This window comes from Rhinoderma darwinii, chromosome 1, assembly GCF_050947455.1.
Source record: "Rhinoderma darwinii isolate aRhiDar2 chromosome 1, aRhiDar2.hap1, whole genome shotgun sequence".
Taxonomy (NCBI): domain Eukaryota; kingdom Metazoa; phylum Chordata; class Amphibia; order Anura; family Rhinodermatidae; genus Rhinoderma; species Rhinoderma darwinii.
The window spans coordinates 64,939,863-64,955,213 of NC_134687.1; the positions used below are offsets into that span (position 1 = coordinate 64,939,863).

General features: G+C 39.6%; 1 protein-coding gene across 4 annotated transcripts in view; it reads right to left on the reverse strand.

The window, feature by feature from the left end:
* Window positions 1–259: 259 nt before the first annotated feature.
* The window catches only part of RBM47 (RNA binding motif protein 47), a 115,273-nt gene continuing 100,181 nt past the window's right edge, over window positions 260–15,351 (reverse strand). For 2 of the 4 annotated variants that reach the window (XM_075859361.1, XM_075859363.1), the window contains 4 exons: window positions 13,005–14,170; window positions 6,232–6,438; window positions 4,634–4,809; window positions 260–1,950 (listed from right to left, as the gene is read on the reverse strand). In XM_075859361.1, the coding sequence (XP_075715476.1) occupies window positions 1,717–1,950; window positions 4,634–4,809; window positions 6,232–6,438; window positions 13,005–14,139 (1,752 nt within the window). In that variant the 5' untranslated portion in view covers window positions 14,140–14,170 and the 3' untranslated portion in view covers window positions 260–1,716. The remainder of the gene's footprint in view (window positions 1,951–4,633; window positions 4,810–6,231; window positions 6,439–13,004; window positions 14,171–15,351) is intronic. The other 2 variants (XM_075859366.1, XM_075859370.1) reach the window with 2 other exon arrangements.

Genomic DNA, 15,351 nt, shown 5'->3' on the forward strand with positions numbered 1-15,351 from the left:
AATTTAAGGCTGGATTCACACGAGCACTTTACGTCCGTAATGGACGGAACGTATTTCGGGTGCTAATCCCAGACCGAACACACTGCAGGGAGCCGGGCTCCTAGCATCATAGTTATGTACGATCCCAGGAGTCCCTGCCTCGTTGCAGGACAACTGTCCCGTACTGTAATCATGTTTTCAGTACGGGACAGTAGTTCCACGGAGAGGCAGGGACTCCTAGCATCGTACATAACTATGATGCTAGGAGTCCGGCTCCCTGCACTGTGTTCGGTCCGGGACTTCCGGCCGAAATACGTTCCGTCCATTACGGACGTAACATGGTCGTGTGAACCCAGCCTAAGTCTTTAAGAGCTCACGTGTATTGATATAATGAAATTCTTTATTTTTAACAGGACTATATAAACATTGACCACCGGGTCAAATAGGACAAAGTGATGGATGCTGCACGAATGTTGTAGAAGAGAATGAATGTGACTTTGTCTACCATGAGTTGCGTCTCCTTATTTGGCAGTCTTAGTAAAACATATTTCACTATGATGGGTTACAAGAGTGTTATTGCTTGCACCTTGCTTGTATATTCTTTCTGAAAATGATCTGTGGCTGAACATTGTGATAGTTGTAGTTCATTTTCAAAAATGTGTTTAGGGGCACACTGCCAGAGGCATCACATGCCTGTTACAGTAGCCCAACTGGTATGTCAGTTTGTGCTCAGTAGTTAGTCCTCATTTGCAGCACTCACATCACTTTGTGGAGCCGCCCTATGCTGAAGCATTGTAGTTCAAATGTGGGCAATGCAGGACAGAATGGTAAGCAGGGGCAGACAGAGTAATCTGGGTCCCCACGCATTAAAGCTCATGGGCTCCTTACCAACTGCTATAGACTGGATACCCTTGGTTTGGGTAAATAAATAGCATTTGAGGATTCCTCATCATTTGCATTTTTTTACATGCCCTGAACTTTTAAGGAATGTTGTACTGACTAATGGACCATGTGGCACTGCCCTAATGCCCAAATGGTCAGTCCGCCCCATATGGTAACATTATACCTGCTACTGGAGCCCGCCAAATTCCAGTGGCATCAGACCCATTTGCACTAACGTTTTCAATCTTACCTCTGCTCTTTTTATTCCAAAACCTTATGGCAGACACAATATATCCCTAGTTGTTCCCGAGACATCCAGTATATCTTTATAAATAAAGTACCTTCCAAAAATCTATATATATTCTCTCTCTCTGTCTCTCTCTATATATATATTTCTTAAATATGGAATATTTACTCTGTATGCTTTAGCTGCTCATGTACTTTTACAGACATATACACTTAAGTTGCAATATTATTTAATGTACTACATGATATATTTATATTTATATATTTATATCTCTAGTGCACAATGTACTATACTTATATATATATATATATATATAAAAAACAAAAACAAACCTTCATACCAGATATGTTGCCTATGTATATACTGTTAAAAACCTAAGCAACCAAACCACATAATATAAAACTATATGGTTAAAGCATAAAAACGCAAAGGGAAATGTACGAACAAATGTATGTATCTTAAAAACCGACTTTTGCAGAAAAAAAAAAATAAAAAAAAAAATTCACATATATAAAATATTCTTCTAAGGATATATTTTTAGTTTTTTTTTCTTCATAAATATTTTAGAGTTCCTTCAGTCCCCTGCCCCTTTCCTTGAGATGACAGTCTTAGTAGGTTTGATAGATGTCATGTAATGGAACCTGGAAGGCTGCAGCAGGAAAAGCTTGAGGTATATATCCAGCATATCCCCCATACACTGCTGCTGCAGCAGCGGCATTCTTCTGTAGTGTGGCTAATGTGGCAGGGGATGTGATGGGGACATAGCTTGCACCATAAATGCCCGCGGCTGGAATCCTTTGCACATTTGGAGCCATGGTATACACTGGAGTTATTGGACGGCCCTGTAACACAGATAAGGCAAAAATAAATACATTACATAAAAGAAAAATAAATTAAAAGTAAACAAAATATTAAGTTCAAAATATGTCCTGTCTCCAAACCAGGAGTGTGTATAAAGAAGAGTAGGGACCGACACCAAACATTGCAATAGTGCCCTAGTTTCCGCCATTAGAAGGGCCTACTTTTATGACGTGTCAATAAGACAGATCATAAAAGTACGTTAGGTGGAGCTCTCAGGTAAAGAAAAGGACGAGCAAACACCGTCCCTCTCCAGAGAAAGGAATGGGAGCGTCAGAAACAGCTGGGTGAGCGCACTCACTGTTTCCAACACTCCCAATTATAATATATTGGAGAAGAGAGCGAGGGTGGATATATCACGTTGGATTTTTCATGTCCAATTCTATTCCTCCTCCCTGGATCAGCGGTGCCTGTTGTGTCCGGCAGTCTCCTATCTCCCCCACTCCATAGCATCCACATATTAGTTTGGCTAGGCTGAATGTGTGGAAATCAGACACTGTAATTGCCGACAACTGTTTTATTTCTAGCTGTTAGCTCTTTTACACATGATCACAGTTGTACTGCTCAACCGGAAACAGCCCTGTTCTACTTCTCTTATTATCTTTCAACTTTGCTCTTGGTTCTTAATAAATTCCATGACACTCTTAGGTAAGATCAGTGACTCTTATCAGTTATCATTGACGCTTTTATTGCACTATTAGTGTTCTTTCTGTACATTTTATCAGTTTTAGTAGTAATGATCCACATCAGTTTTAAAGGGTAACTAAAAGTTCAACAAACCCCTAACATGTCATAATGACATGTCAGAGGTTTTGATCGTGGGGGTCCAAGCACTGAGACCTCCACAAATCGCTAAAACGAGTGGCAGAAGTGCTCTTGCGAGCGCTCAGCCGGTATGTTTCTGTTCGGCTTTTTTTGGAAAGCCGATGAAGCGGTGTATGGGCTCATAAACTTTACATCGAGCCCGTACACCGCTACATTGATTTCCGGAAAAAGCTGAACAGAAACGAAGCGGCTGAGCGCTCACCCGAGCGCTTCTGCCGCTTAGTTTTAGCGATTGTTGGAGTCTCAGCGCTCGGACCCCCACCGATCTTAACTTTTGACATGTCAGAAATTTTTTGAACGTTTAGTTACCCTTTCACACATATATTCCATATAGTGAAACTTGCAAAGTTAATGAATTTGGCTGTGCCTTGATATCTAGCCAGCTATGGTGATGCTGATAACATTTTATGTAGCAAGACTTTATATGAAATAACATGGCAATGTGTGATGACAGTTCGGGTATGTTCACACGAGGGCGTCCGTAACGGCTGAAATTACGGGGATGTTTCAGCCTCAAAACATCCCCGTAATTTCAGCCGTAGCGGCATGTGCAGGCGCTTGAACCCAACGTCCATTACGGACGTAATTGGCGCTGCTATTCATTGTAGTCAATGAATAACGGCTCCAATTACGGCCAAAGAAGTGACAGGTCACTTCTTTGACGCGGGCGTCTATTTACGCGCCGTCATTTGACAGCGGCGCGTAAATTACGCCTCGTGTGAACAGACAAACGTCTGCCCATTGCTTTCAATGGGCAGATGTTTGTCAGCGCTATTGAGGCGCTATTTTCGGACGTAATTCGGGGCAAAAACGCCCGAATTACGTCCGTAATTAGTGCGTGTGAACATACCCTTCAGGTTGAAGCAGGTTTTGGACTATGCTACAGGTTAGGCAGAAGGAAACATAGATTGCAATTCTGCTAAAATAACAGCAGCAGTGGTCTGTGACTGATACCACGTTGTTTATACTTTATGCGGGATACATTGAAAAACATTCAAATGTATCTACAGGAAAGAATACACAGTAAACCCTAAAGTACAAAATGTATTTATATTCATTTATGGAGGTTTGAGGTGTGGCAGAGGAGTGAGGCAATGATTATAGGGGCAGGGATTTACGTTAAGTAATCCCATTAAGGAAAATTACAGCATGAAGGGGCTGATAATAAACAACAATAAATTTAACTTCACAATAATATAAAAAATAGACTATATAAACCTTTAAACACTTTAAAAAATTAAAAATAAATAAAAAATGTATTATGGTGTCTAATGAAACTTTTTAATTGTTTTTTTTACTAAAAAAAGTTTGACTTTTTGAGATACAGCTTCTGCGTATCCTGCGAAACCATAGGTTTCCGTTTACATCACCATTGATTTCAATGGTGACGGATCCATTGCAAATGGTTTCCGTTTGTCACCATTGTGTAAGGGCTCCGTTGTTTTGACTGAATAAATAGCGTAGTTGACTACACAATGGTGACAAACGGAAAACATTTGCAATGGATGCGTCACCGTTTGTTTCAGTTTAGTTTCCGTTCACGGGTTCCCCTGATGGAAAGCTCAGACGGAACCCATGAATAGAGCCCCAAAGCAGATGTGAACGAAGCCTTACAAAAATCATGGAGCCTTATTTATTAAAACTAATGTGTAATAGAAATACTGGCCTTGTTGCTGATAGCAAGAAATCACAGTGCAGTGAAACTTTCCTATATATATATATATATATATATATATATATATATATATATATATATATATATATATATATATATATATATATATATATATATATATATATATATATATATATATATATGTATATATAGACATAGTCACCAACCTGAAATGGTGGAGGTGTAGACACTGATGGCAGAACCGCAGCACCAACGGGATCTGTCTGCACAGTCATTGGATTGATCATGTGTTCCATCCCATGAATTTTGCCTTCTTCAATCAGCTTGGCAGCTGTTGCAGCCTGAAATACGGAATATTGGGTCCCGAGCGTTGGAATAGCCACTGAAACATATGGAAATTAGTGAGTAACAGAGTTTTCTGCCTAATTATTCTGTCAAGTGGTGGCAGCAATTCATGAACGGCTTTGACTAATATAATTTTGTTACATTGATAAAGTGAAGCGCTACCTTTAGAGTTATCTTAAAGAATATGTCAGGCAATAGCATAAATAGCAATTCCCTAATACGGTATAATTAGAAATTCTCCATTTAGTTCCATTGTTGACTAAAAGATGTTGCAAATTGCAGACTGCTGTTTGTGGTAACCTTTAGTCAGATGGATCTCAATAATGACATCACATACAGCCACTCCAAAGGTAGATCTTCATTTTAAGGCCACTTTCAGAAGCCATAACGCGAGCGCATCGTGGCATCCCCATTACTTCCACAATAAATGGGCTTCCCATGGTTCTATTGAACCGGATTTATACCACCATAGGATTCTCTGGTGATCTATGTTCGGTTCAGTAGGTTGAAGCAGGAGGTCCACTCATATGACTTTTATTTTATAGGGCAGATAAGGATGGTTGCATTCAACAGATACATGAATAGCTTTTTTTTTTGCACCAAATACAATAAAGTAAGTATTCTATAACCTGTAAGGGCTTTTTATACCAAGCTTCATAGTTATAGTATGTTAGTCTAGCAGATAAGAAGGCATGAATGAGTGATTTGGGAAATAATGATCAAGGAACACAAAATGATTGATCAATTACAGATACCAGGAACAGATCTTTGCAATAAAGGCTGATTCATAAGCAGTATATTTGTGTTAGGAAGTATGGATAGTAGAGTAATTTGTGACACACACGTCTACTTGTAGCCAGTCCCTTTTCTTTATTCTAATATATATATAAAATAGTTCAAGTCACTATAATTGTACACATTATGGACCCTATTAAGCGGGTTGTATGAGATTAGAAAAGTTTAGCTGCCTGTCTCTGGAATTATAACTTGGCTCCATACAAGTTAATGGGATGAGTTGCAATACCAGAAACAGCCTATGGACAACAGTGGAGCTGTTTCTGAAAGAAAGCAGACATGTTTAACTAATCTCATACAACGCCTTGGAGCACTAAACCTAGAGTACAAAATATAGAGAAACAGAGTTTATTGAACAGCTGAAGATATGTACGATAAGGATAATGGGGGCAGGGATTTTTGCCTGGACTTCGTGTCAGTAATCCCAATGTAGAACACCACAGTCAGCCTCTTCCCATCCTGAAATGGCTGCTTACAGTGAACAATAGTTTGCATTCAACTGCACAGGAAATTTAGATAAGATAGACTAGGTTTAGTGTCTCTATATTAGGTTGGTAATTTTAATTTTAGTATTTTGCATGCTCTACCATCCAAGCTTTTCTCGACTGAAGGAATGAATTGGATTATTAGGGATCAGTGTAAAATGTCAGATGTTAAGACTAACCTGCACCGTGTTTAAGAGCAATTGGATTGACCGCTGGTAACTCCATGTTGGTTATAAGTTCAAAGCCTTTTTCTTGCAGTTTACCCTTCCCTTCATGATATCTGCTATAAATGCCACGGCCAGCCGAATATCCCCCCAGGTACGTGCCCCTGGGACCAGGGGCTCTGTTGCCAGCTGCACCTCGCCCTCTGCCTCTTATGCTGCCTGCTTGTAATACCAACATAACACAATCAGAAATCACAGGAGATCACAACTAACGCCTCCATGAGCATATGCTGAGCAATGGATAGGTGTTTCTATTTTGAGCAATGACACACATTGAGGAGCAGACGCTAGAGTTGTCTCCATCCTTCTTACTGGTCTAGCCTGACAAAACTTTTTCTCCATTCTTTTCTATATCATTTTTACTCCTCCCAAGATTGAATAGTGTCAATAAATATCTTGGTGCAATGTCATCTTCAAAATGGAAACACAAGTTAAGCAAAATGCAGTTTTGTGGAAAGAAGAGCTAAAATACAAGTATATTTATAACCTATTACTGGAGACATTTCAAATATATACATGCACTTGACAGAATGCAAAACACTTGATCTAATATATCTCGGGATACACTAGTGTCTATTTATCCATCCACCTATTTATTTATCAAGATAGATGAATACAGTGAAACCTCTCCAGAAGACCACCGCTTTGTGAAGACCACTCATAGACCAGATTTCTTTGTGAAGAATTTTAAATTTTCTTCCATCCTATGTATATCAGCCCTCTCTTCCTTAGGGCTCATTCAGACGAGCATGTATCTTGTCCGTGTGACGGCCGTTAAAACAACGGCCGTCACACGGACTCGTGTATTTCAATGGGGTCATTCTCATGACTTATTTCAACGGAGCGTGTGAAGGGTCTGTGAAAAATTAGGACATGTCCTATTTTCCTGCGTGTCACACATCCCTCCATAGACTGTAGTCTGTACGGGATCTGTGACAATGCGTCCCGCATGGGTCCACCTCGGACGGGGGAAACTGCAGTTTTTCACTTTCGACGTGGGCTACGCTCCTCTAAATGTAGCCTTAAGGGGACCGCCGCTTTAGAAGACCATACACTGCAAATTTGGTGGCGTTCTTAAGGAGGTTTCACTGTATATAGATGAACCAGACAATCTAAGGACGGCCATACACCTTAGATAGCTGTTGGCTAACAGATATTCCTCCCTATGCCCCATACACATGCATGGTGAGAGGGGAATACCCACTGCCAGACATCTCTGGCGGCAGCTTATTTCCGCTGAGAACAAAAGGAGCGGGCAAGTAAAAAAAATAAAAAATCTGCCGAGTCGTGAGGCCATCATACACATTAGATAGTCGGCTTATCTTGCCAAAATTGACAGGTTAGGATGACATTAATTTTATAAGTATGGCCGCCATCAGATTTTTTCAGCCGATCGTCTATTGTTTTTCCTAAAGGTCAAAGATTTATGGCGGCTCCTCAAACATATTATGCATGAAACAAATATCTAGGTTGCTAGGAGCATCTGGGGTGCTAGCTGTCCAAATGACAGCTATTCTATGAGTATGACTGCCTTGAAGAGTATCTGTCCACTCTCCTGACTTGCCTGTTTTAGTAAATACTTGCATTCCTCATAAAATTACAATGCTTGAGAATCTTTTCTTAAAACTGTCCCACCCCTTTGTTATTCCTCCGGGAAATGTATGAATAAATTCCAGGAGGAATAAATAGCAAAGGAGTGGTACAATATAGAGTCCTAAGAAAAGGCATGTTAGGAGAGCTGACAGTTGTTTGTGGAGAGACGGAGCCTAGATTTGGTTCACACTACCTATGGGCAAAGGGTATAGTGCCAGCTGCAGCAAGTAACTGCAGGGGATGTTTCCTTGGTATTTTTCGTTTGCGTATGCAATCTTGTATGTTATAAAAACCTATGTATTTCAAATATTTTGCATTCTGACAAGAAAGGGCTATTTTTACCCATGTATTTGTCTGTATTGCAATTTCCATTTAGACATCTTGTATTTTAGCTGAGAAAGGATTCATGGCTTTAGTATGAAAGTGGGATGTAAAATACATGCTAGGCATAAGAAAACAAATCATGGTTGCTTAATGACATGTCAGAGGTAGGACTATCAGGTAATCAGGTGACAAACAAGAATTTACTGATAACAGAGAAATGAGGTGCACTGTGACCAAGAGCAGAGAGAAAAAAAATGTTCATGTGACCTTGGCAATGTTCTCTTATCTGCCCTGCTCACATATTACCGGGGTAGAGTACATTTATATATGCGTACTCGTCCTGAGGTTTTATCGCTCAATCCACAGAAAGACTGAGAATAGACATTTGAATCTTGCCGGCGTATGAGCTCAAGACCTTCTAATCTCTTTAAATGTGATTAGATCGGACCAGATTAAGGCTAGATTCACATGAACGTAGCCCACCTCGGACATGAAAAACTGCGGTTTTCCACGTCTGAGGTGGACTCGTGCGGGATGCATTGCCACGGATTCCCCACAGACTAGAGTCTATGGAGGGATGCGTGACACGCCTTATAATAGGACATGTCCTATTGAAACAACGGTCGTGTGAACGGCCCTATTGAAATGCATGGGTCCTTGTGATGGCCATTGTTTTAACGGCCGCCACACAGACGAGATTCACGTTCGTGTGAATGAGCTCTAGTAGTTTACAGATTTATGACTTTCAAGTTTGGGGGCTTGAACCTAAAAATGACACTTTTTTCCCAGAATCGAAAATGATTACCTATCTACTGGATAGGTGATAATTGTCCGATCGCTGGGGATCCCCACCGATCGTGAGAATGAGGGTCACAGAACCCACCGGTGCTCCTCTCTGCCCTCACCCAATCTTGTGGATTGGTGATATTTTTTGACTCTGGTACAACCCCTTTAAAAGGCACATGACAATTCATGGTCTTCCTGCCAGTTGGAATGAGGGAATGTTGGCATGGATGTAGAAATCCAGCATCTAGACATAGTTATATAGTTAGTAGGTTGAAACAAAGAGCTAAATTCATTAAGTTCAGCCTTTTATACTTACAAATCCCAGTTGATCCAGAGGAAGGCAAAAATTACCCATGAATGGCAAATACTTAATTTGCTATAAAGTGGACAACATTCTTTCCTGATCCCTACTGGCAATCGGACAGGTCCCTGGATTAAAATTCTACATTAATACCAGTAACCCCATAGATTGTGTTTCCCAAGGAAGATGTCTAACCCTTTCTTAAATCTCGCCACACTTTCAGCCATTACCAAATCCTGCGGGAGTATGTTCCATATCTTTAAGGATCGGACAGTAAAGTAATGCCTCCAAACTTTTTTATAAAATTGCACTTCCTATAACCGCAAGCAGTGACCCCATGTTCATGATATGTCAATTTTAAATGGACACGGCACGTATAAGGCTCTGTTCACATCACGTTTGAGCCATATGCTGTAATGGTTTCACAGGTTTATTTGGGACAAATATGCTAAAAGGGTGTCTTTTTGGCATACATTTGAAAGGATTACTCATGGATACCTTTTTTTGATGGTACTATATAGCATATTCTGCTATGCTATAATATACGTGAATGTGATGGTGCAATCATTTTACAATAAAAATCAAAGGACAAATGGATCCAAACATATGGGAAGCATATTTATACGGTTGCACAGTATATTTATATGGATCCGTCTGGAAATAAGAGCAAAAATACCACCGCTTTCCCTTTTTTTTTTTTTTTTTTTTTAAATCACCAAACAAATATATCTGTTAAAAGGATTCAAAGGTTTTTGGAAATTTGGGAAAAAATAAAAAAATTCAAAAAAAGTATACCTCAACTGTATATCCCATATATTATGTGAACAGAGCCTGATTTAGGAATTTAAATTCTCTCTCAAACCATACCAATAATATATTCATTAAACTGATGGAGAAATTATTACTCAGCACATCATTTTAGACCTATTTAGAGTAAGTAAAGAAAAATAATCAACCTAGACCATCCTGGATATACTCAACTCCTTCACCAACCCTAACCCTAAACAACCAGAGACGATATAACTAACCATTTCACTACCCTAGACCACCAGGGAGATTAGTTATTAAGACCTAAGCCACTATAGACCGTCAGGGATATTACCATGAATACTATTACTAACCTCTAATACCTATGGAAGAACGTGTGACGTACAGCAGGCAGAAAGTCAGCAAAGTGAGTATAATGGGAAGCATTTAGCAGTCAGTCATGCATGTAGGAAACATTTATTTAAAATACTGCATTTATGCCCAAAGGTAAAGATTGCCATGGATTTACTGCTGCCAACCTACTTTCCACACACACAGCACAGTGCCAGTTAAAGGCCGAAACAGCTGCAATTCTGTAAAAAAGCGGTTGTCAAGTTTCAAGTCCCTAGCAACCAGTCTGTCTCAGATTACTCAGGTCTTTGGTTGAATGGGAAATTGATGCTGAGGAAAAGAAGAACTTTGCTGCTATGTTCATCAGATTTTTATAACAATACATTCAAGTGAAGAGTGTAGTAAGGGTGGTCATATACAGGTAGATATCTTGGGCACTTGCCAGTGATGCCCCTACACAGTCAAAAAATTATAGATGTTGGGTGGACTGAGACACTGACAATATACAGAAATACAGTCAGCATCATATTATATAATGGTATTGGGAAAGCCCAATGAAGGTTTTCATCAGCTTGTGAAGCATGTGATATATTTATACGACGTTTCAATAAAGCCAGTCCTAAAATGGTTCATTATGACATAAGCGAGTATTATGAAGAGATTTCCAGCATTGCTCATTGCTTGTTTGCATTAATGCATGGCCTTATAATCTTCTACTACATATTCCATATATCTTTTTTGCGAAAGCCCTAGATCCCTAAGCCTTCAGCAAGAGTCATGGACAACGGACCACACCTAACCAAAATTTAGGTTGACCTGTTTGTGCCATGGTTTCTGATTAGCCTGCCACACAAGCATCCCCCAAGGATCCTTAAAGAGGATCTGTCACCAGTTTATTAATTCCCTATCTCCTAACTAATCTAATAGGCGCTTTGCTACTGTTAACTACAGTGTAATTTGTTTTAAAAACATTTATTATTTTAAAAGTTTTGAGCATTTTTCAAAATATGCTAATGTGGCTCTAATAGCCTAATAGGAGGTGACTTTTTTTTTACTCTGGGTGGTGTAATGTTTTCTGTATGACGCTGTCCAATCAGAATAGAGCTTCCCTGCCCAGCAACACAGTGTGATCATATAGTATACAGCTTCCATTACCAACGGTATATTCAACTGGTGATATCTCCGGTTGTGTCACAGCTAGAACTGCTGGACTGGTCCACAGCCTGAGATATGGCTATTTGAAGTGATCCCCCTTCCCTCTAGCCTCAGTCTCTCACACTGTGTGAAGCAGCTTCATGCTGATAGGACAGCATCAGAGGCTGTGAGGAGGCTCCACCTCAGGAGAATCGTTGGTGTTACCTCCCACTTGTCTAAGGCTCATTTACATATTTAGAAAAAAGCTCATGACTCTTAAAATAATAAACCTTTTGGGACACAATTTTCACTAACATTATCAGTATGACAGCGCCTATTAGATTATCTAGGAGATTGGGCATTACTAAACTAGTGACAGAGCCTCTTTAAGTAGGAGAAGAAAGGGTTGCAGAAAGAGAGGAAAATAAGGACCACGCACAAACCCACTAGACTATCAGGAGGGACCTTCCATAAGGGCACCAAATCCAGGTCCCATATCCTGGCCTACCTATAAAATGGTAGGGCAAGTAAAGTGGCAAAAGACCACGAGCAGTTCACCTCATGGGGTCTACAGAAAGCCGTAGAAATGTTTGTGGTTGATATACACATTATTACATTCTGATTGTAGTCATCAAATATATAGTCATCAATTTTGCTTGTTGTTCACGTACTGGCTTCAATTACCACCAAATTACTCATTTTTGGATTGTTTTAGCTTCCACTGGGTCACAGTGCACCGCATAACTAAAGTCAGCAATCATGAAGATGGCAGAACAATGAAACATCATGTCACATACTAAAGTGCTTGCTAAAGATTTTCAAGACTATACAAACATTTTGGAGAATTTTGCTCTTCAGAAAAATTTGAGATGATCTTTGCAAATTTGCAGAAAGAAAGACAGAAGGATTTGTTAGATAAAGGATACAACATCTACATCTAGTATTGCCATTAAACAGAAATCAATTATTGTACACTCTGTTTCCCATAATGCATAGCTAGGTTCACTTGTGGGAAAACATAAAATCTGTCGCCCTAAAAATTAATCTAATTCAATATAAAAATGGACATGACAGAAATAATAATTCACATTCTAAACTATTGACTATGCGCTTTATGACATAAAACTGTTTGCTATGAACACCTGTGTTTATTTTTCGCTGGTTTCCATAAGGGCACGTTCAGACGTGGCAGATTTTTACGGCGGATTTCAGCCTTTGCAACGCAATGGCTGTAATCTATGGCAAGTCTGCTAAGAAATCTTCCACATCTGGATGAACTCTCAAATATGAAAATGTTGACACAGATTCGTTGCGTAGTTGCTGCAAATTTCCGCCACATTTGAACGTGCCCTAAATGTCACTATTAGTGCTATATACTATACACATACAAATAAATAATTATTTGCCATTTGGCAACAGAGACTAAAATGGATTAAAAGGCCCTAGCTTCATAAATTAGTCAGAAAAACACAAAAGGGCATCAGTTACCAACCTTTCACGAAGTAATCTCTGTTTGGGCCAATCAAAGCATTATATGGGTATCCATAGTAGGCTAGTGTGTAGGGGTCACAGGAGTAAACATAATTTGGCTGAGTGACTTCAGTGGTGGTGGTAACCGTGGCCGGTGCTCCTCCTTTAGCAGCTTTCTGGTAACGTGTGTACTGTTCCTTATCTACAGGTTTGGCTAAAGTAACCTCTATACAAGAGCCTTCCAGTTCTGTCCCATTGAGGTTTCTCATGGCCTGGACTGCATCTTCTCGGCTGATAAAATGCACAAACGCATAATCACGAATTTTCTTGACGCGCTCAACACACCCTGGATTGTACTGGCCAAATATCTTTTTTATTACATCCTCAGATGTTTCAATCATCAGGTTCCTAACATAAAGAATTTTTACAGTCTCCATCACATCTTCATCAACATCAATCTCTGGTTCGGCCCAATCGACAGCAATCTGGTGGCCCCACAGCTGGATTCTTCCAGGCATCAGTTTTCTTCTTGCCATAGCAGCAGCTCTGTGGCTTTCATATTCAACAAAGGCAAAGCCTCGATTTTTCATCTTATCAGCAGCACTAGCATAGACAATGACATCTAAAACCCCTTCGGTGACTTTAGAGATTTCTTCCAAGATCTCCTCTCTCTTCTTCATCTTCGGAATCCCCCCAATAAAAAGTCGACAGTTATCGACACTGCAACAAACACCTAAAAGTCTTCCAGGCCTTATTTCATAGTTGTTAAGTTCTCTGACTGCCCTCTTGGCCTCATGCTTTAGAGTATACATGACAAAGGCATAGCCTCTGTTCTTTCCATCAAAGTCCATCATCAGACGCATTTCATAGATTCTACCCACACTTTCAAAGACGGGAACAAGTTCATCCTCATACACATCACGGGGTATTTTGCCCACAAACACTTCACAGCCACGTGGAGGATGGAGTCCTTCCCAACCTGGTGGTGGACCACCATATTTCCTCTGTCCATTCTCTTGGACCATTGCATACCCTGTACGTTCCATGAGTGTAATGAGAGCAGCTTCGTTTGGTGCACCCGCAACTCCTTCTGTGATCTTTGATGTCATATTAGTAGAATCGTTACTCATCATGGCAATAGAATCCTCTGCTGTCATTATGCCAAAGTCATGCAGTACTTGCTGAAACCTATGGAAGAAAAATAATGGCAGAAAATTAATGTATGTGCACTGATATGGAGTAAATAATAGCGTTTGAAATTAATCTTTTTTTTCTCCCTTTGTCTAAAACTGCTTCCCAGAGCAAATTAGTCATAAAAAAACTTGGCTAAAATGAAACAACAGGAAAAATACATGAAGAAACAGAAGCTACTCTGGTAGTGAGAGACACTCCTTATCATGCAGTGACTTGCACAACAGACGGCAGAAACCCTTTACCCAACAGTTATGAAGTAAATATACAGCTCGATTCATTGCTACTAATACAAAGGCATGAATGGGAAATGCAACAAAAATATTGTTGTTCTAATGTTTTAGATCTGTATTACGGTGACATAAATATATTTAAATATGCTGCACAATTTATCTGATGATGTCATCACCGAAGATAATCATAGACACAAAGATGTGACCATGATGATTAGACAAACTTTCCAATATCTGAATTTGTCTTCAAATACAAATCACATGCAAGCAAAGTTATTTTTGCTACGATCTGAGTGATTGTCTCAGGGAAGATTTAATTCAGAATGTAATAAAAAAAAATCTTCCTGATTTAACATCTAGTCAACTACATTTACTAGTACAGCAGCATCCCATATAAAAAGTATAATGTGCGGTATACTTTTTTTTTTTGCTTTGGAAGTCAATGGAGGAAGTATGCATTCAGGTGAATACATCTGGACTACACGACTCTTGTACATACAGCATGGTGTGAACAGAGCCTTATTATCACTGATGTAGGATTGTAATGTAATACATAACTGCTATTGAAGGCAAAGCAGTTAGATATACATTTGTTCATAGAAGGAAGAAATGTAGGAAAAATTGTATACAACCTTCCTGTAAAAAATGTCCCTATGACACACATGCACACACTTAAAACTCCCTAAGATGCCATAAAAACGCAATATTTTATAGATTTATAAGGTTGACCAGGATTAGAAAAACATGGCTGATTTCATCCAGAAACAGTGCCACACTTGTCCAATGGTTGTGTATGGTATTGCAGCTCAGCCCTATTCACTTCTGTGAAGCTAAGCTGCAATACCAAACACATTTAAATGGAGCCAAGCAAGCCCATGGACCCGTGGCACAGTTTATAGAAGAAAGCAGCCATGTTTTTCTCACCCTGAGCAATCCTTTTAATAG